Here is a 20,203-nt window from a genome sequence, read left to right as displayed (position 1 = left end):
ACAAAGGATGAGGCTGACCCTAAAGTACCACCCCTCTTTTCTTTGGGGGAAACCCAAAGGGTTGAGATGAACAAATGCTCATCTCCTTGGGTGTGTCTACACAACAGGACTTAACTTGAAATAAGCTACACAAATTGAGCTACATCAGTTGCATATCTTCTTTCAAAATAGCTTATTTTTGCCATCTACATAGCACTTATTTCAAAATAGAGCACCCTTCCTCTGACTTCCCTTATTCCTCGTACAATGAGGGTTACAGGAGTCTGAGTAAATAGTCCTCCAGCTCGACAATATTTTGATGCTATTTCTAAATAACTGCCTGCTGTGTAGACATGAACTAAGTTATTTTGGAACAGTTCTAATTATTTCAAAATAGTGTTGCAGTGTAGATGTACCCCTTGAGACTTCATGTGATTTCCTATAAGATTCCTCTCTTGCTCAACATCTATGAGAGTCTACTGGAAGAGCTTGAGATGTCACGCTTTGTTTCCTTCTATGCAAAAGCAGACTCAATAACATTTTTGCTTTTCCACTGTCGAGAGGAGGGATGAAAGTTACTTGCCTAACACTTAGCGAGGGTGGTGTGACTTTGATTTGTGCCAATGGTTGGCAACCATTGATTTAAAAAATTTAATTTATCCAAATTATCACTGTGGATGAAATGTAATTGATTAAAATAAATACCTTATAGCTGTGGCAAATAGTCTAAATGCCAACTAATTATTAACCTGGGAAATATTAATACTGTGTATTAGGACTGATTCTAGATATAAGATTGAACATTAGCTTTTAATTTGATATGGCAGCAAAACATGTCAATGGGATTTTGAATTGCATACATCAAGGCACAACAGGGAAATGATAGTTGTATTCTGCACAACCCTGGTGTAACTGAGCCTGGAATATTAGTTCAGTGCTGGGGCCCTTGCTATCTCACGGATATTGACAAACCGAGACAATTCAGAGAACAGAGGCTAAAAAGGCTGAAATGATTTATGAAGAAAGATCTTTCTAATCTGTCTAAAAAGGATAACAGGCTGGGTCTTGTGAAGGGTCTGAAATGGTATTGAAGGTGAGTAATCACTTACAGAGAGACAAGGCAGTGAAACAGAAATAATGAGAAGAAAATGAAGAAATATACAGTTCTTATTGATTGTGGATACACTGGTGATGGATGCATTGGACAAAGCAAAAGAAAATGTACTGTATAGACCACTTCTGGACCCTGATCTTGTAGGGGGTGGAGGGAGAGCTGCAATCCTGTTAAGGCTCCTTGAATTTATTCTGCCCAGGCACCATGCAGGATCAGTGTCCTAATGTATAAACTTTTCAGGAGACAAACTGTGTCCTTGTAACTACCACCAGGCAGATTTGAACCTGGGACCTCTGGAGATGTGTATAGGCACCTCTACCCTCTGAGCTAAAAGCCAGCTTGCTTATGCTATAAAGGGCTCTTGATCTTAAGTGTTGCTGTAGTCTAGGTACCACTTGCATTGCTCAGTAACTACACTAGGGCTATGTCTACACTCACGGCTTCTTGCGTGAGTAATATGCAAATGAGGCTAAGCGTGGACTATTGCTGAGCCTCATTTGTATACCTAATGAGCCACCATTTTTTTCAGAAGAGACTCTTGCGCAAGAAGGAGCGTGTACACTGCCCCTTCTTGCGCAAGAAAAACCCTCTTGCGCAATGCTGTTACACCTTCTTGCACAAGAGCCTCTTCTGAAAAAAAAGGTGGCTCATTAGGTATGCAAATGAGGCTTGGTGATATTCCACCCTTAGCCTCATTTGTATATTACTCGCTCAAGAAGCCGCAAGTGAAGTCATAGCCTAGGTGTGTGGGTTACTTCCCCTAGAGACCCAGTTGAGATCCTGGACAAGCCCCCACTCATAACCACCACCAGGCAGATTTGAACCTGAGCCTTCTGGAGCTGAGTATAGGAGCCTCTACCTTCTCAGCTAAAAGCCAGCTGGTACCTAGCCTATGCTGTAGAGGTCTCTTGATATTAGCTGTTGCTGTGGGCTAGGTACCACTTGCATTGCTCAGTAACCACACTAGGGCTGTGTCTACACTGGCATGAATTTCCGGAAATGCTTAAAATGGAATACTATTCCGTTTTCAGTTTTTCCATAAAAGGAGCGTCTACATTGGCAGGCTGCTTTTCCAGAAAAGCCCTTTTTCCGGAAAAGCGTCTGTGGCCAATGTAGACACGCTTTTCCGGAAAAGACTACTGGGCTGTCTACACTGGCCCTTTTCCGGAACAGTGTTCTGGAATAAGGACTTATGCCCGAGCAGGAGCAGAATAGTTTTTCTGGAATAGTGGCTGATTTTGTACAGTAGAGCATCGTTGCTTTTCCGGAAATTCAAGGGCCAGTGTAGACAGCTCGCAGCTTATTCCGGAAAAGCGGCTGATGTTCCGGAATAAGTGGCCCAGTGTAGACACAGCCTAGGGGTATATCTAGACTGCATCCCTCTGTCGGCAGAGGGATGTAGATTAGGCAGGTCGACATTGTAAATGAAGCGGGGATTTAAATATCCCATGCCTGATTTGCATAAAAATGGCTGGCATTTTTGCAGACTCAGCACTTTGTCGGCAAAAAGCAGCAGTCTAGAGGGGGATCTGTCAAGAAAGAAAGTCTTTTTTGACAGATTCTCTAAACCTCCTTGCAGGAGGCATAAGGGATCTGTTGAAAAAGGCTTTCTTTCTCGACAGATCCCCCTCTAGACTGCTGCTTTTTGCCGACAAAGTGCTGAGTCTGCAAAAATGCCGGCCATTTTTATGCAAATTAAACGTGGGATATTTAAATCCCCGTTTCATTTACAATGTTGACCTGCCTAATCTGCATCCCTCTGCCAACAGAGGGATGCAGTCTAAACATACCCTAGGTGTATGGGTTACATCTCCATCTCCAAAATAGGGATAATAACACTTCTTCCTTAATGGGGACAGCATGAGAATACGTTAAAATCATATTTGTAAGGTGTTCAGGTTCACCTATGAGGGGGAGCTGTGGAATCACGCAGATCCATAGAAAGAATGTTAGCCAGTTAGAAGTGACAGTAGTGGGCAAGTGGAAAGATGAAAGGGAAAGCTGAAAAAGAGAGAGAAGCAAATCAAGGTGAAGAGTGGAATGAGGGTAGGAAGAAGGGGAGAGATTGGGGAGGGAAAGCAATAAGAAAGAAAAATGTAAACAGTATTGCCCACCCCAAAGATTGAAAGTCATGAGTCAGACTTTCCCAAGAATCAGGGTGTAGGTTTTTTTGGTAAAAAAATTATTTTGTGGTTTTGGTCCGTTGTTTGATTCTTGAATTTTCCCTGCCCCCATATGTACTATAATTGTACAGACCAGGAGGAAGAAAGGAAGGTGAGGTGTCCATTGGCAACTCTTAAATTTGCATCTACCTCTTTCTGTCTACAGGGTGTATTTTCTCATTCACATGGTAATTTACATCAAAAGTTTTTTGGTTTTGTTCAATATTATCCCCATCTGTTTTCCGACGCTGTGCTGTAAATTTACTTGTGCAAGAACATGCATGCAGTGTAGACACCCTGCAAGTTTTTCTGCAAGAACAAATGTTCTTGCACAAAAAGCCTGCAGTACAGACATAGCCCAGGGGAACAAGCTATCTCTCACTCACTCATTCATGTACACAGGTAAGGGTTTCAGAGAAACAAAGAGAAAGCCATAGTATGTCCGGAGCATCCGCCTGCAGTCATGGATCCCAGCCCGGGAGTTGATCATAAGTGAGGGCTTCTGCCACATGGTATCTCCTTTTAATGGACCTAGGCGGTTCTTGTCATGTAGGCAGGGTCCTTCCTCCACATTCGTCACCGAGAAGCATGCCTAGACGTCCCACATCCAGCTCTTTTGCTTAAAGCAGCGGTGTCTTAGTGATTGCTTTAATTAGTCATCACCTGGCTCTTGGCTCCACATTGTTTTAGCCTTGCTGATTTCCTCAAACAAGGTCCAGTCTCCATTCATCCACCCATTCTTCTCAGATGGTGGAATGCAGCTTAGAGTAAGTTACAGACTTTAAAAAGCAAAGTAGCTGAAAGTTACTAAAAAACCATTACAAAGCTTCAGAGCTCAGTACAAAGATACCTTTCAAAACACAGCAACTGATTGAGAACAATTCCCATCTTAATCATCTACAAATCATCAGTAATAAAGTGACTTAGAAGACAACTGCCCCCCTCACCAACAGTATTCACAGCAATGCAGTCAACAGCAGGTTTTGTCATTCTGTAAGTCATGTATTGGCAGGACCTTACATTTTCAGAAAATTTATGTGTAAATCAAGTCACTCCAATTTACAGGGTAATAGCCCAGGTGGAGGCTTTTACGCAACATTTCTGATATTAATTGCATGCCTGGCCCACTGGAGTCACCAGGATTTCAATACAATTCGTATTCTTGCCACAGTTCCCTCCAGATCTTCTCCAGGCATTCTTCCTCGCTGACTCTCAAATTCATCTCAACACATAATCTTAAAAAGGATTTTAACTGTCATTTGAGTGTGTGTGGTGCCAATTTCCCCAATGTATTAAAATGATTTTGGCCTTGCTGAAGGAGCTATCACCCTACATCTGCCCATCCCCAGTCCACCATTTAATTCTGACCTTTCCCAGCACCACCAGCAGTTCTGACCCCACAGCCTCACCTCGGGTACGTCTAAACTACATGCCTCTGTCAGCAGAGGCATGTAGATTTGTTTGTTCAGCAAAGGCAAATGAAGCCGCAATTTAAATGATCGCGGCTTCATTTACATTTACATGGCTGCCGCGCTGAGCCGACAAACAGCTGATTAGCTGTTTGTTGGCTCGCGCGCTAGTCTGGACGCTCCCCCTGTCGACATCAAAGCCCTTTGTCGGCAGCCCCGGTAAACCTCATTCCACGAGGAATAACGGGGCTGCCGACAAAGGGCTTTGATGTCGACAGGGGGAACGTCCAGACTAGTGCGCGAGCCGACAAACAGCTGATCAGCTGTTTGTCGGCTCAGCGCGGCAGCCATGTAAATGTAAATGAAGCCGCAATCATTTAAATCGCAGCTTCATTTGCCTTTGCTGATCTGTCTAATCTACATGCCTCTGCCGACAGAGGCATATAGTCTAGACACAGTCCTCCAGTCCTGCAACTTCTGGGACTCTTCCCCACCTGCCCAGGTTATGGGGAGGGACCTACGGTGGGGTCAGGTTCTCCATCTTCCAGGCTGAAGAGGCAGCTCCAGGAGCTCTGGCCTGTGCTTCCCAGTCCAGGTGCTACAGGGAGGAAGGGAAAGGAACAGAGGCCTGTCCTGCTGCTCTCAGGTTGGGTGCAGGGAGTGGTGGTGTCCCTTCTGCAAGTTTCTTTAGGCTCATGTAGGAGGAAGGAGTTTAGCACTGCTCTACTTTCCTGTCAGACAAGAACAGTGCCTGTCTGGGCAATAAACCCAGCGTGATTCCTGCAGCCTCCACTTTTTACTTCTCTTCCTCAGGAGCTGGGCACATGGGGAAGGGAGCCAGTTATCAGGGAAGGATGAAGTTTGAGAGAGGGATGGTGCTTCAGACTTCATTGTGGGACTATCTCTCATGTCAGCCAAACCTGATTGATGTGCAAAAAAGTCTCAGGAGCTGGAACACTGGAACAGTGAAAATGACACAGCAGACAGGACGGATGCATGTTAATAATGAATAAGGAAAGTAGAAAACAGAAGAAGAGAAGGCATAAAGAAAAAGAGAAGGCCCACAACCCTAATCTGTGTAGCACTGTGTTCATACTTTTGTGCAACAAAGTGATCCATCCCTTTTAAAGTGTGTGTGTGTGTGGGGGGGGAGGTAGGGCACTAGACCAATCCTGTTCTGAGGCATGCCTCTTTTAAGAATAGATAGTTCAGGGACACAAACAGGCCTGCTGGGAAGTGGGATGATGGCAACTCCTAGGCAGAAGATCTGGGGGAGTGTGAAGCCTGCAAGTAGCTGGAATTGTTGAGGCATAAGCCTCGACCGAGGGATTTGTGGGGAACAGGAGTCTGCTGGGTCAGAAGCCCAGCTATGATGGCTGGAAAGGAAGGCGAGCCTGAATGGAAGTGGCATTGGTGCTGGAGACTCTTCTAAACATGTAGAACTGAGCCTAGAGAAGAGGGCTGGAAGGTTTTGAGTGTTACTTTATGGGAATAAACACACCAAGGGAGCAGTTGTGCGGTAGGTTGTTTTGATATATGACAGAAGGTAAACAGAGGCAGTGGACTGGCTGAAGCTAAACAGGAAAGCCCTGTTACACTATGGATACTTTAATTCTTTCCTCACATAGAAGGATCAGTAAGGAAGGGAAATTTACTTTAAATTCTGATCATAGGGGTAAAAAAAATCTTTCAAATAACTGACATTTAGGAGAAGTGGAGAACTATCTTTGTGGCATCACTTTTATTTTTTCAGTGCAAGAACTGCATAAATAAAAGCAGAGTGAGAAATTGGAAAGAAGTTCGCAAAACTAAAAAGGTGAAATTTGGGTCATCTGCTGTCATTAGACAGGCATGTGTCTGTTTTGCTGCCAGACAGAGTTACAATGAACAGAAGGCAGCAAGTCCCTGAGTTCCCAGGGAGTCAGGAGGTGATGGAGAGATGCCTCTTTATATAACCCCTCCTGTCAAGAGGAAATGTATTATACTATGCTTCTCACTACACAATACCCAGTACAGATTGTGAACTCATAAATATCCATATTCTACTTTACTCAATGACCCAGATAATTATAAAACTGTCAGTCTGATATTGATCTGGGGCAAGATAATAGAACAGTTCATACAGAACTTGATTAATAAAAAATTATAGGAGGATAATTTAATTAATGCAAATTAATATGAGGTTTATGGGAAATAATTTATCTCAAACTCATCTGAAGTCTTTGTACTACAAGATTACAAGTTTGGTAGATAAAGTTGATATAATACACCTAAATTTGGTAAGGCATTGTACTCCATGACATTTTGATTAAAAAACTAAAAAGATGTATAACTAGCACAGCACACCTTAAACGGATTTTAAAACTGGCTAACTGATGGGTCTCAATATGTGATCGTGAATGGGGAATAGCCATCAAGCATGTGTGTTTCCACTTTCATCCAACAGGGTTTGGCCCTGTGCTATTTAACATTTTTATCAATGACCTGGAAGGAAACCAAAAATAATCACTGGAAAAGTTTGCGGTTGAAACACAAATTGAGGGAGTGATAAATAATGAAGAGGATGGGTCTTTGATTCAGAGCAATCTGGATTGCTTGATACATTGAGCTCAAACACATACTATGCATTTTAATACAGCTAAATGTAAATATATACATTTAGGAACAAAGGCCATACCTACAGAATGGGAGACTCTACCTTGGGAAGCAGTGACACTAAAAAAAAGATGTGGGGGTGGTGGATAATGGTGGATAATCAGCTGATGTTCTTGCCAAAAGTGCCAGTGCAATAGTGGGATGCATAAACAGGGGACTCTGGTTATTTTAGTACAATGGGCCCCATGCCTGGTACTCTGGGGTGGGTGACCCAGGTCGTGTGCCCCACCCCCTCAGGTTGGCCCTGAATGTCACTAGTTGTAACTCATTTTTTGCCTTAGTTTCTTTTCTTTCAGCCTCCAACCTCCTCAGTCAGCATCAAATTCAGCTCTTGCCTATAGATTTCTCAAATCACAATATCCTTATCGGTTGCTACTCTGAGTCTCTCTCCTTCTCCTGCACTCCACATTAGCTTTTTTCATACTCAGACACACACGAACCTGGTCAGAACAATACATTCCATCTACATGGTGCTAGTTTCTGGGCAGACTTTGCTGGGCCTTGTTTTAGGGGTAGCTTCCCTGCCCTTAACTGTCTCCTCCAGATATCTCAAATAAAGAGTGTGCTCACCCATCAGTTTCAGGGAGAATTGAACTCACTCCATAACAAGGTTTAACACAGCTCTTAATGCTGTTGTAGGTTCCAATGAGTTAATGAAACCAATACTTAGCTCAGACTAGTTGGTCCCTTTTGGCTTTAATATATGAAAACAAAACTGTAGTTTCTGGTAATGTGAGACATAGGGAAGCCCGCTGTGGTGAAGGTTATGGGTGAGGCCTGTTCAGCTCTAACTGGTGATTATTAGCTTATTCCCTAATAAAAGTTGTTGCCTTTGCAAAACCACTGGTCATAATTCTGCACAACACATGTAATACAGGTTGTGCTGAGATAACACATGAGAACAAACCTCCCTTGGTGAATAAATCGCGTCTCATTTTTGGGCTCCTCTGGGAGATGGCTGAGGTCATTACAAAAGGCACAACAAAGAGACAACATAGTGCACTGAACTAACAGATTTTGTGAAGAAAACTAAATGGATTTTTTTTTCTTGTGGACTAGGCACATTGTCCACCAAAGGAGATCATTGAGAAGACTTAATTATAGAAGCAGTTAAATCAATAAGACTTATTCATTCTGTTCCATTTGCCTCTTTTCCCATTTAATAAATTCATTTTTAATAAGCAAAAGGTAAGAAGATATTATTCAGGACAATGCTTTATGCCATATGGATCTTCTCTGGTACATTGCTCTCTTCAATAGGCCAGATTCGGTACTTTTCTAATATATTGGTTTCTCTTACAGTAGTGTGAATTCATTTGGAAATCTATGACAATCAATTAAGTAAATGAGAAAAGAGAATGCTTGTAATTGAGGTAATCAAGCTATATAAAACCCACCCTACTAGTAATAATTTTCATTCATTTTTAAAATGTACATTAATTAAATGCAGTGTAACAGATACAATTAGATTTAGGCTGCTGTTGTAAAAATAGGAGAACTCCGTGACAGTAAGATAAGAAATTTCTACCATATGAAACTGTCAGTTGCTTTAAAACAGGTCATTATCCCTTTTAAGGTGCACATGTTGATGGTGCCTCTTAGGATATGTCTACACTACAGGATAAGGTTGAATTAAGATATGCAACTTCAGCTAAATTAATTGTATAGCTGAAGTCGAAGTATCTTACCTCAACTTTTGGCGCTGTCTACGCTGCAAGAAGTTGAAGGGAGAACCCTCTCCTTTTGACTTCCCTTACTCCTCGTGGGACTACCAGCATCGATTGGAGTGCCCCTTGACTAGACCCGCTAATTTGAACTCTGGAAGATTGACTAAGGCTGTGTCGACCTTCTCTGTAGTGTAGATATACCCTGAGAGACATTTCCAGGATTCCTGACAATGCTGTTTCTGAATTAGGGCTTGTCTAGACTGCATTCCTCTCTCAAAAGAGGAATGCAAATGAAGCAGATTGAAAATTCAAATGCAGCGGATTTACAAATCTCGCGCTTTATTTGCATAATCACTTGTTTTTTTGAACCCGCCCTCCCTCCCACCCTGCAGTCTAGACAAGGTTCTTTAAGAAAAAAAAACCCTTTTTTGAAAGAACCCGTACTCCTGAAAAAATGAGGTGTACTGGTTCTATTGAAAAAGGGTTTTTTTTCCGAAAGCACCCCGTCTAGACTGCAGGTTTTTTTTTGAAAAAGCCTTTTTCGAAAAAGTGCTTGGACACAATTTTGCAAATGAAGCGTGAGGTTTGTAAATCCATGCTTCATTTGAATTTTCAATCTGCTTCATTTGAATTCCTCTTTTGAGAGAGGAATGCAGTCTAGACAACTTTAGAGTGCCTAGGGAGAGAGAAGAGGTCTACGGATGCTAAAACTGATGACACAAGTAGCAATACATTTGTGATTTGTGATAGCCAGAGTTTCTCCTTAGGGGAGGTAAAAGAACCTCTTTCTTAATTTCCGTGGCTAAAAGGAACTTTGGTTTCAGGCCTAGGATAAATTTTGGCTTCAGTAACTCAAAGTTCAGCAATCTGGGACTGTTCAGACTGTGTTTCCCTGTCCATGTTTTTGACTGTTGATTATCTGGGTCTCTGCAAATACTGCAGACACTGTCTGACATGCTTCACTCATAGAGAGTCAAATAGTATTTAGATACATGTGAATATCCTCTTTCCCTCTATTTCAACACATTCCTTTACAAATTCTTAGATACTCCAATATGGATTCATTTCTTCAATTGGATCAATTTGTGATTTCTTAGATTGCAGCTGACTCCTGTATAGGTGTAACAGAGACAATGACACCAGGAGACTCTCCCCACTCCATTCAGGTGCCAATGACATTTGTAGTCCTTCCTAGAATCTATAGGGTTTAATCGCCCAAAAGATTTGGGAAGCAGTGGAGCTACGGCCCTCTCACTTCTACTGGCTAACAGTGTTGGCTAGTGCAAAAGAAGAGGCACTTTACCACAGAGCTTTTGGAGGAGCTAGGCCAGTATCCCTGCACCCAGCACCCAAACTTCAGCTCAGAACTACATAGCTTGGCTCCTTAACAGCATTAGTTGGGATTGTCAAAGGAGATGAAATGAGCTAGTCACCCAATGGCGCTTTTTGGAAAAATTCAGTTCTTATCAGGTTTGTTTTAAGATTGACTCTTCAGGATCAATAATACATTGTTCAAAGGTACATTAGCATGAGGAAATCATTACATAAATGAACAAATACAATAATTTCTCCATTTGTTTATTTTCCTCAATGTTTAAAAAAATCATCTTTTACAGAACAGTGCTCTTTCTCATGGCAGATGTGCCTCTACATTAGCATCGTGCTTCCTGATAATAGTTTACATGTTGAGAAAGAGGTGAAGAAGCAAACTGTACATTGACACTGTCAGTGTTTTCTGTTCGGTTTTTTTTCCAATTTGACATTTATTCAAAAAATAGTATCTTAATTAGCAGCTTGACTGGTGACCCCACAAAATCCTAAATAATACTTTGAAAGAATTCACTTTTACAGACACTTACGGTAGATAAAACAGTATATACAATTTTGACACATAAATACATAAATACAGCCATTCATATATAATGATACACCTAAAGTTCAGTTGCTATCAACAAGCTTTTCTAATTAGTTATTTCCTTCATTTATAAATTGCCCTTGCCTACTGTGTTTTAAAAAAATCCCCATAAAGAATCAATATCTGCATTGAATCTAAATATTAGGAAACATGGAAAATGAATCTTGCATATTCCCTTGTCATCTGACAAGAAAAGCTACAGTGAAAAATTCCTCCAAAAGAGACATTTTTTCCCCATAGCACAGCTTCACAGGTGATCAAACATCTCTTGTCCAGTCAGTCAGCTCTGTGAAGCTGAAGCGCAGCTTAGAGGGAACACTGAAGTTGGTACCATGTGCTTTGTTCATCTACAATTTAATCAAAACCAAATATGACTTCATTCATATTTTGATTACAGTGATTTAAAAATCCAGCACTCTTACATTGTTGTTTGCCCGGTTCTTAATGAAACAAAATGACCTTTTTTGAAAATTGAAATTTTTGATAAATTTGAAAATATCTGTTTTGATTAAAGGAGGCCCAATGCAAACATTGCTTGTTGCTATTTAACCTTATTCGGTCCAACACAAATACTTCTAGGTTAGAGGGATAGAATATTGGTTTTCTGACCTCACATATCCCTGTGGTTTGCATATTCTGTTTTCTGAGCAATGAGAAAATACTAAATCCATATGATGGTTGTAAAAAGCTAGTGATGTCCAGTATCAGAAAATTAATAAAGATAGAAAATTAGTTTGTTTTATTTCACCTGCATAAAAAAATCTTGTACATTCAAAAATTAGGGCACACATGCTTAAGGCTCTTAAAGCACTGGACAAACATAATGCCAAACTCAGCTCCATGCATAACAGAATGCTACGTTGCAAGCAGACTCTACACATATATACAGCTGAATACAGAAGAAAATGCCTTCAAAATGTATGTACCAATTCCATGATTAATATTTACATTTCTGTCATAAGATTATTTATTTAGAAACACCAGGAAATAGTATTTTCAAGATGTATTTGCCAATATTTAATGCAAATTTTAGGCTGTGTAGGCAGTTTGCTCATAAAAGAGTGAATTCAAGGCCCTGCAAGCTTAAGCCATGTGATGATGGGACTAGGAACTCTGTGACCATTTTGGGCTAAAGAGGGGTTGATTCTCTGTTGCCCCCAAAGAGGCTCAGCAGAGTACAAGTAATAGGAGATAGGGCCACAGGATTCATGAGTTTGTGGATCCAGTGCACGGAAGTACAGCAGAAGCTATTCTAGGTTATACTGGATCAGTTACAGTAAAGTGTCAATAGAGGGATTGCATTGCAGTCTATGGTTTACCCATGAGCTGAGGATGAATTCCATCCCTCAATTGTGATTTAGTTACCTGTAAATTGTTAGGCGTGTGTGTGTGTGTGTGTGTGTGTGTGTGTGTGTGTGTGTGTGTGTGTTGTATTTCTTAGAGTTCTGAGTTTGAGCTGGTTTTTTAACAAGCACTAGGTCTGGTGGGAAGAATATATCTTGATTTGATTATAGAGAATTTCAATATTCATTGCCAACATTTCTGGATTTTCATTAAGAATATGCATGCCACCAGTGACTACTGGGCTAACTATTGTATAGCTTTACCTCTAACTGAAGTAAAGCTCCATACCTATTGTTTTTCTCACTGTGCTATGTAGTGTTGTAGTTTAAAGATCAAATGTTTCTCCCTTCATTTATACAAGTAGTTCCTTTGAAATCAGTAATACTACTCGTGTGAATAAGGTTAGCTGTATTTGTCACTAAAATGTAAGTGCCTTGGTGGTTTAATTGTTTATCAAGTGCTATGTACACTTATAGCATTATATTAACAACAGATAATATTCAAGGCAAAATTACTTCAGAGATTTCACTTAAACAATGAATCAATAATTGCATATGGCTTCCCCATGGACATCCTGAATGACACATGGACTTACTACTTCCACAACACTGGATATCAGTGTTGGCTGAATAATGCAAAGCTATAACTTTTATGATAAATTTTGTCTCTTTCAGCTTGCAAATTGTGGACATGCAGCGATACTCTTGATTTTATAATTTTTGGATTGTACAGCGAATCCAGTTGGTTGAAATATTTCAGATGAAACCCTTCCTATAAAGATGGTCTGTTTTCAAAAGATGATTTTCTTTTGTGAAAAATGTGAGTTGTCTAATTTATTTTATGAAAATTGCTGTGCCACTTTAATTTTTTAAGAAAATTGTCAGATGTGGTGTCATTAAGATTATAGAAATGTTCATTTTCTTAAAATAGCTTTTCAGAACATGGAAATTTTAGATAACATTTTGAAAAATGAAGAATATTTTACGAAGAATAAGTAATAGTTTCATTTTGAACATACAAAAAAACCCAAAAACATTTTGAATTTTTTTGCAGAAATTATATATTTGTTAACCATCTCTAATTGTGAATATTACTTTTTGAAATTTGAGTTGTTCTTATTGGACATTCAAGTCACCTGGATATTGTCTGTTAATACAGGTTGAACCTCTCTAGTCTGGCACTCTCTGGTCTGACAACATCTGTGGTCCGGCATGATTTTAATTAGCCAAATATCCACTTATCATGGCTTTGACCAGGTTTCTCATGGTCCCATAAAGTTTGTTTACAGACACCAGTTCCGACTCTCAATGTTCTGTGCTGCTATTTAGCTTTGATTTACCCCTAAATGTCATCTAAAAGCCCAGTAAGCAGTGGAAGTGTTGATAATGCTGTCAGGAAATATTGACCTCCTGTGGTTCAGCAAATTTTTTGGTTTGGCACCGGTCAGATCCTGAGGGTGCTAGACTAGAGAGGTTCAACCTATATCAGATATTCATGTTTACAAGGTGAACAGTGAATTTACATGAATATGCCATAATATTTGCTTAAATCTGTTTGTTCCAATGAATATCCTGCAAGAACATTAAGAGAAAGCACTCTTCTGTGAAGGCAGTGAGAGCTCATTTTTTTAAAATGGTTTAAACAGAAAATATTTTTCAGTAATCTCCCTCCACTAGTATACATAAAGTTTGGAGAGATATGCTTCTGGAGTGTATTGTCCTCTCATGCCCCAGATCTGAGAGAGAGGATTAGAGAAGAGTCAGCCTGAGGAAGCTGGTTGGACTATAGGGCCGTGTCCAGACTCAGGGTTTTTTTCGGGAAAAGTAGCCTTTTCCCGAAAAAACTTCCCCTACGTCCAGACTCAAGCCGCGTTCTTTCAAAATTATTTCGAAAGAACGCAGCTTTTCTTTCGATGGCGGTAAACCTCAATTTATGAGGAAGAACGCCTTCTTTCGAAAGTTCCTCTTTCGAAAGAAGGCGTTCTTCAATGTAAAGAGGCCATCTTCGAAAGAGAGCATCCAGACTCGCTGGGTGCTCTCTTTCGAAAAAGCGGATTTCTCTTTCAAAAGATCCGCCTGCAGTCTAGACGCGATCTTTCGAAAGAGGCTCTTTCGAAAGATGCTTTCGAAAGAGCCTCTTTCGAAAGAAGCCTGCAGTCTAGACATAGCCTAGAAGAGGCTATGGAAAGAAAGGGAATCCTATTGGGGAAAGGAATTTGCACCTAAAGGAGAAAATGTAAGTAGTCACGTGTTATGTAGTCTGAAGATCAAATACTGCCTTGAGATCTGTGTGCACAACTGCCAGGCCCTGATTCAGGAAAACACTTAAGAGTGTTCTTAATTTTTAAGAATGTTCTTGAGTCCTATTGACTTCAATCCCATACTTAAAGTTAAGTGTGTGCTTAAGGGCTGTCCTGAGCTGAGATGCTTTCCTGAATTGGGGTGGAATGACTTGAATTTGCTGTGAGGATCTATTTTCCCCTTGAGAGATCCACATAGCTGCTATTTTATACTTTCATTATGTTGCCCAAGAAAGAATTGACTGAGCATTTTTTGGTATGGTCCAAATTCTCCTCTGCTACACTGGCATAAATCTTGAGTAATTACACTTTTTGCAATACAAAAATTACACTGCAGCAAAAAAGAGAATTTAGCACGAAGAAAGCAAAATGCTTTAAGTACTATATGTTGTATTTTTAATTTTAATGATATATTGAGTAATGTGGAGACTGTAAACGGGGTTCTAGTTAGGATCACAATAGGAAAGGAATAATGTATTGATATTTTTCATTATTCTGTAAAATTATCTATTTGCTATGGCAGACACTATAATTTATCAAAATTTTATTGGGGATAATACTGTATCTAGTTCACTGATACTGTACAATAGTAGAGAGAGGTACACACTAAATAGTACTAATGAGATATGCTGCACTTTTTTAGAAAATAAAATGTTAAAGAATTTAATTATCTTTATCGTGAATACAGATTTGATTTGATTTTTAGGATTTTTTTGCACAATTTTTCTTTGTCTTGTGTTTCATGAACAAATTATAATTCATGGTAAGACTCCATTAGATATGGCTCTTTTAGTCTGTGTAATTTGTGTTTTAAATAAATGCCACCTTTTGGGGGCACATATTTTATCTGTAGGCAGGTATTGTTGTTTCAAAGTCCTACAGTATTTTGATTCAGTATTTTGCTTTTCAATGTTATATTCTCACTTATTTAAATTCTGCCTGTCTGCCAGCAATAAACTTTTTTTAATTGCACATACTGTACAGTAAAATTTACATGCCAATATAATATGTAATCAGTGCAAAGATAGAACTCAAGCTGTAAATACACACACTTGGTATATTTGTTATATTTGTGTGTATATTTATTAATAGAGCTCTAAAAAGACACATATAGTTTGTGAGGATGAAATAAAGGTTTTTAAATGATTTTTCATTTCTTGGGGCCGAACTCTCATCTCAGATCCATGGGCATGAATTTTTATGCTCTGGTTAGCTACTATTGTTTTTATACACACAGGCATGACAATTGATTTTTTTAAAACGTTGTGATAGGGAGCAAGGTCTCTGAGATTTGACTCTGGCATCTATAAGTTGTATAATGTCTTTATGAACAGAATCTGAAGTGTGCAAACCAGAAGTCAAGACAAGCATGAAAAATCAGTTTCTAAAACTCTCTTCAAAGTTAATTTGCCTATAAATCATCCGATTCCTTTCTGCCCAAATTAAAAAAAGTATTTACATCTGTAAAAATCTTAACATCTGAGATGCTTCTTGCTTGACATGTCATTCCAAATTCTGTGCATTTCTTCTGGCGTTATCTGATGCACTGTGATCACTCTGCGATACCTACACAAGCTGTAGGCCATCTTCCAGTGATTGAAGCCACTGTTTTGGAAAGGGTGAATGCCAAGCTTCCGAAGACAGAGTCCCACATACACATCCTCAAGATGAAGAAGTCTGGTATGGAGGGAGGTTTTGTAAATCAATTCTGCTACATCTGCTGAAAAAATGTAGCCAGTGCCTGAACAGAATGGTGGATAATTGCTATCAGGGTACAAATCTCTGGGCATGTACCATTTGCTCCGGACATCCCTTATTGGTCCTCCATTGATGACGTAACCAGTAAAGTACCTTCTCCTTGGCTTGGTGTTGGGTTTGAGCAGTTTATAAATAAGGTTATCCATATTAACGAAAATATCACTGTCTGTCTTCATAACATACTTTGCTTTTGAACAAAATGTGGCCACCCACCTCATACCCATTAACGTTTTAAGAGTAAGGTTATGATAAGAATCAATGAAGTCCTCCACAATAATGTCATGAAAAATTTGACTTTCTTGCTCCACCATCTGATTTAATACAGGATCTGCATTCTTCCCAAGAAGGAAGAGAGTAGCAATTTTAATACCTTTAAAGTTGTTTTCATCTCCCCAAGTCTCTCGAATTGCTTGTCTTGCATCAAATTCTTTGTGAGTTGTGCTGATCAGAATAACTAGAAAAGGGATGCTCTTCTCACACTTATTAGGCTCATTTATAAGAAAATCAAATGAATGTGGATTTATAGGTCGAGTTCTTATATTGCCAAAGGAGACATTTTTCCTGGCTATCGATATGGTATTGAAGTGTCTGTGGCCAGAGTAGGAAGAAGTAGGACGGGTTATACTTAAATACCAAAGAGCACTTGCCCAACAAACTACTGTCAGAACATATAAACACGAGACCTTTGAAGCCATTGTTTCTGTAGCTCCTCTATTCAGTATACTGAATAAATAGCCTTCTTACCATTAGCATCTCTGTATTCCACAAAGGCAGCATATTATTAACAAACCTTAAAGTTCGATAAAGAAAAATAATTGTGTAATTGTTCATGGATCTCAGAGGGAGGATATTAATCCTGAAGATACTTTGTTTTTTCCTTCTTTGTATAGTAGCAGCTTCTATTTCTTGAAATTTTCATTTATCTCTGAAAAATATGAGAAAGAGATTTCCATTGCTATATCATATATTCTTGAGGACACTTATTATAAGATTTATCATTCTCCTGAATTGTATGTCATGAAGTCCTTTGATACAAAAAACTGTACTGGAATAAGCCCCTACTGGAAGAATATATTTGTGATATGTACAGGCTAATAATTCATGTTATATCCAATTGAAAAGACTATTACTGTATTTTGCCTCAACAATAACATTTAAAAGAGATAACTGGGAATTCATCTCCTTTTGGACTGCCACAATTTAGCATATTTTAAGATAACTTCTGCAGTGCTTTACAATAAAATATAAGATAAAATATAAATTAAGTAAATGAAATATTTAAATATAAATCCCAAATTAATATTTGCTTACACCTTCCTTAATAGATACATGAGTCTGTAGGACAGAATTAGTGGAGTATGTGTATGGATAGCTGCAAACCTAGTTTTAATACAAATTGTACTAATATGTGTAATGGTAATAATAAAATTAAATTAAGCAGGTTTGGACCGAGATTTCTGTTCCTAAGTACAATAACCATTCTAGGTGAGAATAGGCCTTCATAAAACAACCCATGTATACGTACACATTGTCTTATACGTGTAAAGATCTGAATATAAATATAGTTGAGACAGTAGTAGGAAGTTATGATTATAGTTTATTTCTAAACATACATTGCAGTAGATTTCTGCAGCATTACCCTAGCTAACACTGTTTCACCTACAGTAAATATTGCCCCACTGTATGCTAATGGTGACTATATTTAAAAAAAAATGAAACACTGAGAAAGCTGTTTGGAATGTAGCAAAATCCTTAAGCAGGAGTACATTTTTTAAAACAGTGTTGGTGTTGCTACTCTGTTACTGACACAACAGACATGTGCATTTTTTTTGCAACATAGGCTATTCTAGGAGGAGGAGGAGGTGTGGGGCTCTGGCTCCAGAATGGCCCAACTCCGCATAAGGCATTGCAGCTGGGGGCGGGGTGGAGGGGACGGACACCCTTAAGTCCTTTCAACTGCACATAGTTTCTACCTGCATCAGGATTCACCCCAACACCACTTCTCGATTCAGCCCTGTGCTGGCACTGGGACTTGCGACTGAGGCCCCTCCCCACTGCCTGCTTCAGCCCCATAAGGGAGGGGCAGCAGAGTCATGGCACCAGGTTTCAGCAGTGGGACACCAGAGTATTCCTAAAATGACTTGGGACCCCCTTAGGAGAGCACAGACACCCCACCAATTAGGACCACTGCCCTAGGGCAGATTGATATAGCAAAAATAAAGCAGAAACATGTCATTTTAACCCTATCTACACATTCCCAGGAAATTTCCTTTAATTAGGAAGTGGAAACACAGGGGCTGTGTTTACACTGGGCCACTTATTCCGGAAAATCAGCCGCTTTTCCGGAATAAGCTGTGAGCTGTCTACACTGGCCGCTTGAATTTCCGGAAAAGCTACGACGTTCTACTGTACAAAATCAGCCGCTATTCCGGAAAAACTATGCTGCTCCCGCTTGGGCATAAGTCCTTATTCCGGAAAAGCTTTTCTGGAAAAGGGCCAGTGTAGACAGCTTTTCCGGAAAAGCAGAAGAAATGGAAAAAAGTGGTTTGGACGCTGCGAGAGCCCGTAGGAGCCTGGACTTCCTGCTAACCCGAACTCTTAAAGAGCTCGGAGGCTGCTGGGCGCCCGTGGCAGGAGCCTGCCGGAGACCCTGCTGCTTCAGCTCTGCCACGTGCCGCTGTGCTGCCCAACAGCCACCTCTCAGCCCAGCATGGCAGCTCCGGGTGGTGAGCCACCTGCACCCGCAGGGGAGGAAGCCCCCAGGGGTCGTAAATGCCGGGCCCCATCCTGGACCCCCAGGGAGCTGGAGACCCTCCTGGACCTGTGGCAGGAGGAGGAGGGTCTCCACGACCTGCAGTCCCGCTGCCGGAATGCGGACCTTTACAGGCGGCTGGCACAGAACCTGGCGCAGCAGGGACACCCCAGCCGCAACTGCGAGCAGGTGCGCTCAAAGGTTAAAGAACTGCGGCTGGGATATGTGCGGGCCACTGAGGGTAGGGGGGCAGGACCCGATGCCTGCCCCTATTATGACCGGCTGAATTCTTTTCTGGGCCAGCCAGCCCCGCAAGCCCCAGCTGTCCCCGTGGACACCTGCCAGCGCCCCCCCATCAACCGTCCCACCGAGCCAGGGGAGGGAGAGGACAGCACCAGCGCATCCGGCGGTGAGGAGGCCAGCATAGCCACCGCCCAGCAGGCCCCCTCCATCAGCTCCTCCGAGGCTGAGGCCAGGGAGGAACCCATTGGTGAGTTTGTGCAGTTTGCACTCCCAAAGGGCGGGGGGGGGGAGGGCGGAAGGGGAGCCAGGTGCCCAGAGGGAGGAGAAGGAGAGCATGTCACTCAGGCCACGTGAGCTGCACGCTGCGTAGCATGAGGCAGCAAGCAGCACGTGCAACCACGTGCAGCCTGGTGACCAAGCGGCACATGGCCGTGGCAGGCAGCTGCAGGGCACGCCTGGGACCGTGCTGCTCACACACATTCGGCGGGACCAGGGGAAAGGGTGGATGCCGGCTGGAACCGGCCAGGGCCCCAGGGACTCAGCCCAGAGCCCGCAGCTCCGCCAAGGGTGCAGCACGGAGAACGGCACACTGTCCCATGCCTCGCTGTGAGGCACAGCCAGCTGCTATTGGGTACACCGCAGCGTCACAGTCCTGTGACCATGGACCCCCACCGAGCCCCTCGCCTGCTCCCAGTGCCTTGGCTGCCTCCCCAAGGGAAGTCCCCACTGTGGCCACACATGTCCCTGGGCTACCGGGCTTGCGGGAGGGATAGTGGGAGGGAGAAGGGCCCCTGAGTTTTGCTGCAAGGATGGAACATCCCCCCACCCAGTCACTCTTCTGGTTCTGTCCAGGAGATATCCCACGCGAGGGGATCTGAGAGCCCAGACCGCCTCTGCCAGATGTGC

The 20,203-nt window shown here is 41.4% G+C and overlaps 1 protein-coding gene across 18 annotated transcripts in view; it reads right to left on the bottom strand.

Moving 5' to 3' along the window:
- Positions 1–10,548: 10,548 nt before the first annotated feature.
- B3GALT1 (beta-1,3-galactosyltransferase 1) overlaps positions 10,549–20,203 on the bottom strand; it is a 364,445-nt gene continuing 354,790 nt past the window's right edge. For all 18 annotated transcript variants that reach the window (XM_075933545.1, XM_014579858.3, XM_075933537.1 and 15 more), the window contains one exon: positions 10,549–17,227. In XM_075933545.1, coding sequence (XP_075789660.1) covers positions 16,017–16,997 — 981 coding nt within the window. In that variant the 5' untranslated portion in view covers positions 16,998–17,227 and the 3' untranslated portion in view covers positions 10,549–16,016. The remainder of the gene's footprint in view (positions 17,228–20,203) is intronic.

Source organism: Pelodiscus sinensis, chromosome 7 (genome assembly GCF_049634645.1).
Source record: "Pelodiscus sinensis isolate JC-2024 chromosome 7, ASM4963464v1, whole genome shotgun sequence".
Classification (NCBI taxonomy): domain Eukaryota; kingdom Metazoa; phylum Chordata; order Testudines; family Trionychidae; genus Pelodiscus; species Pelodiscus sinensis.
Note: the sequence above shows the minus strand (reverse complement) of the source record. Positions and strands in the feature narration are given on the sequence as shown.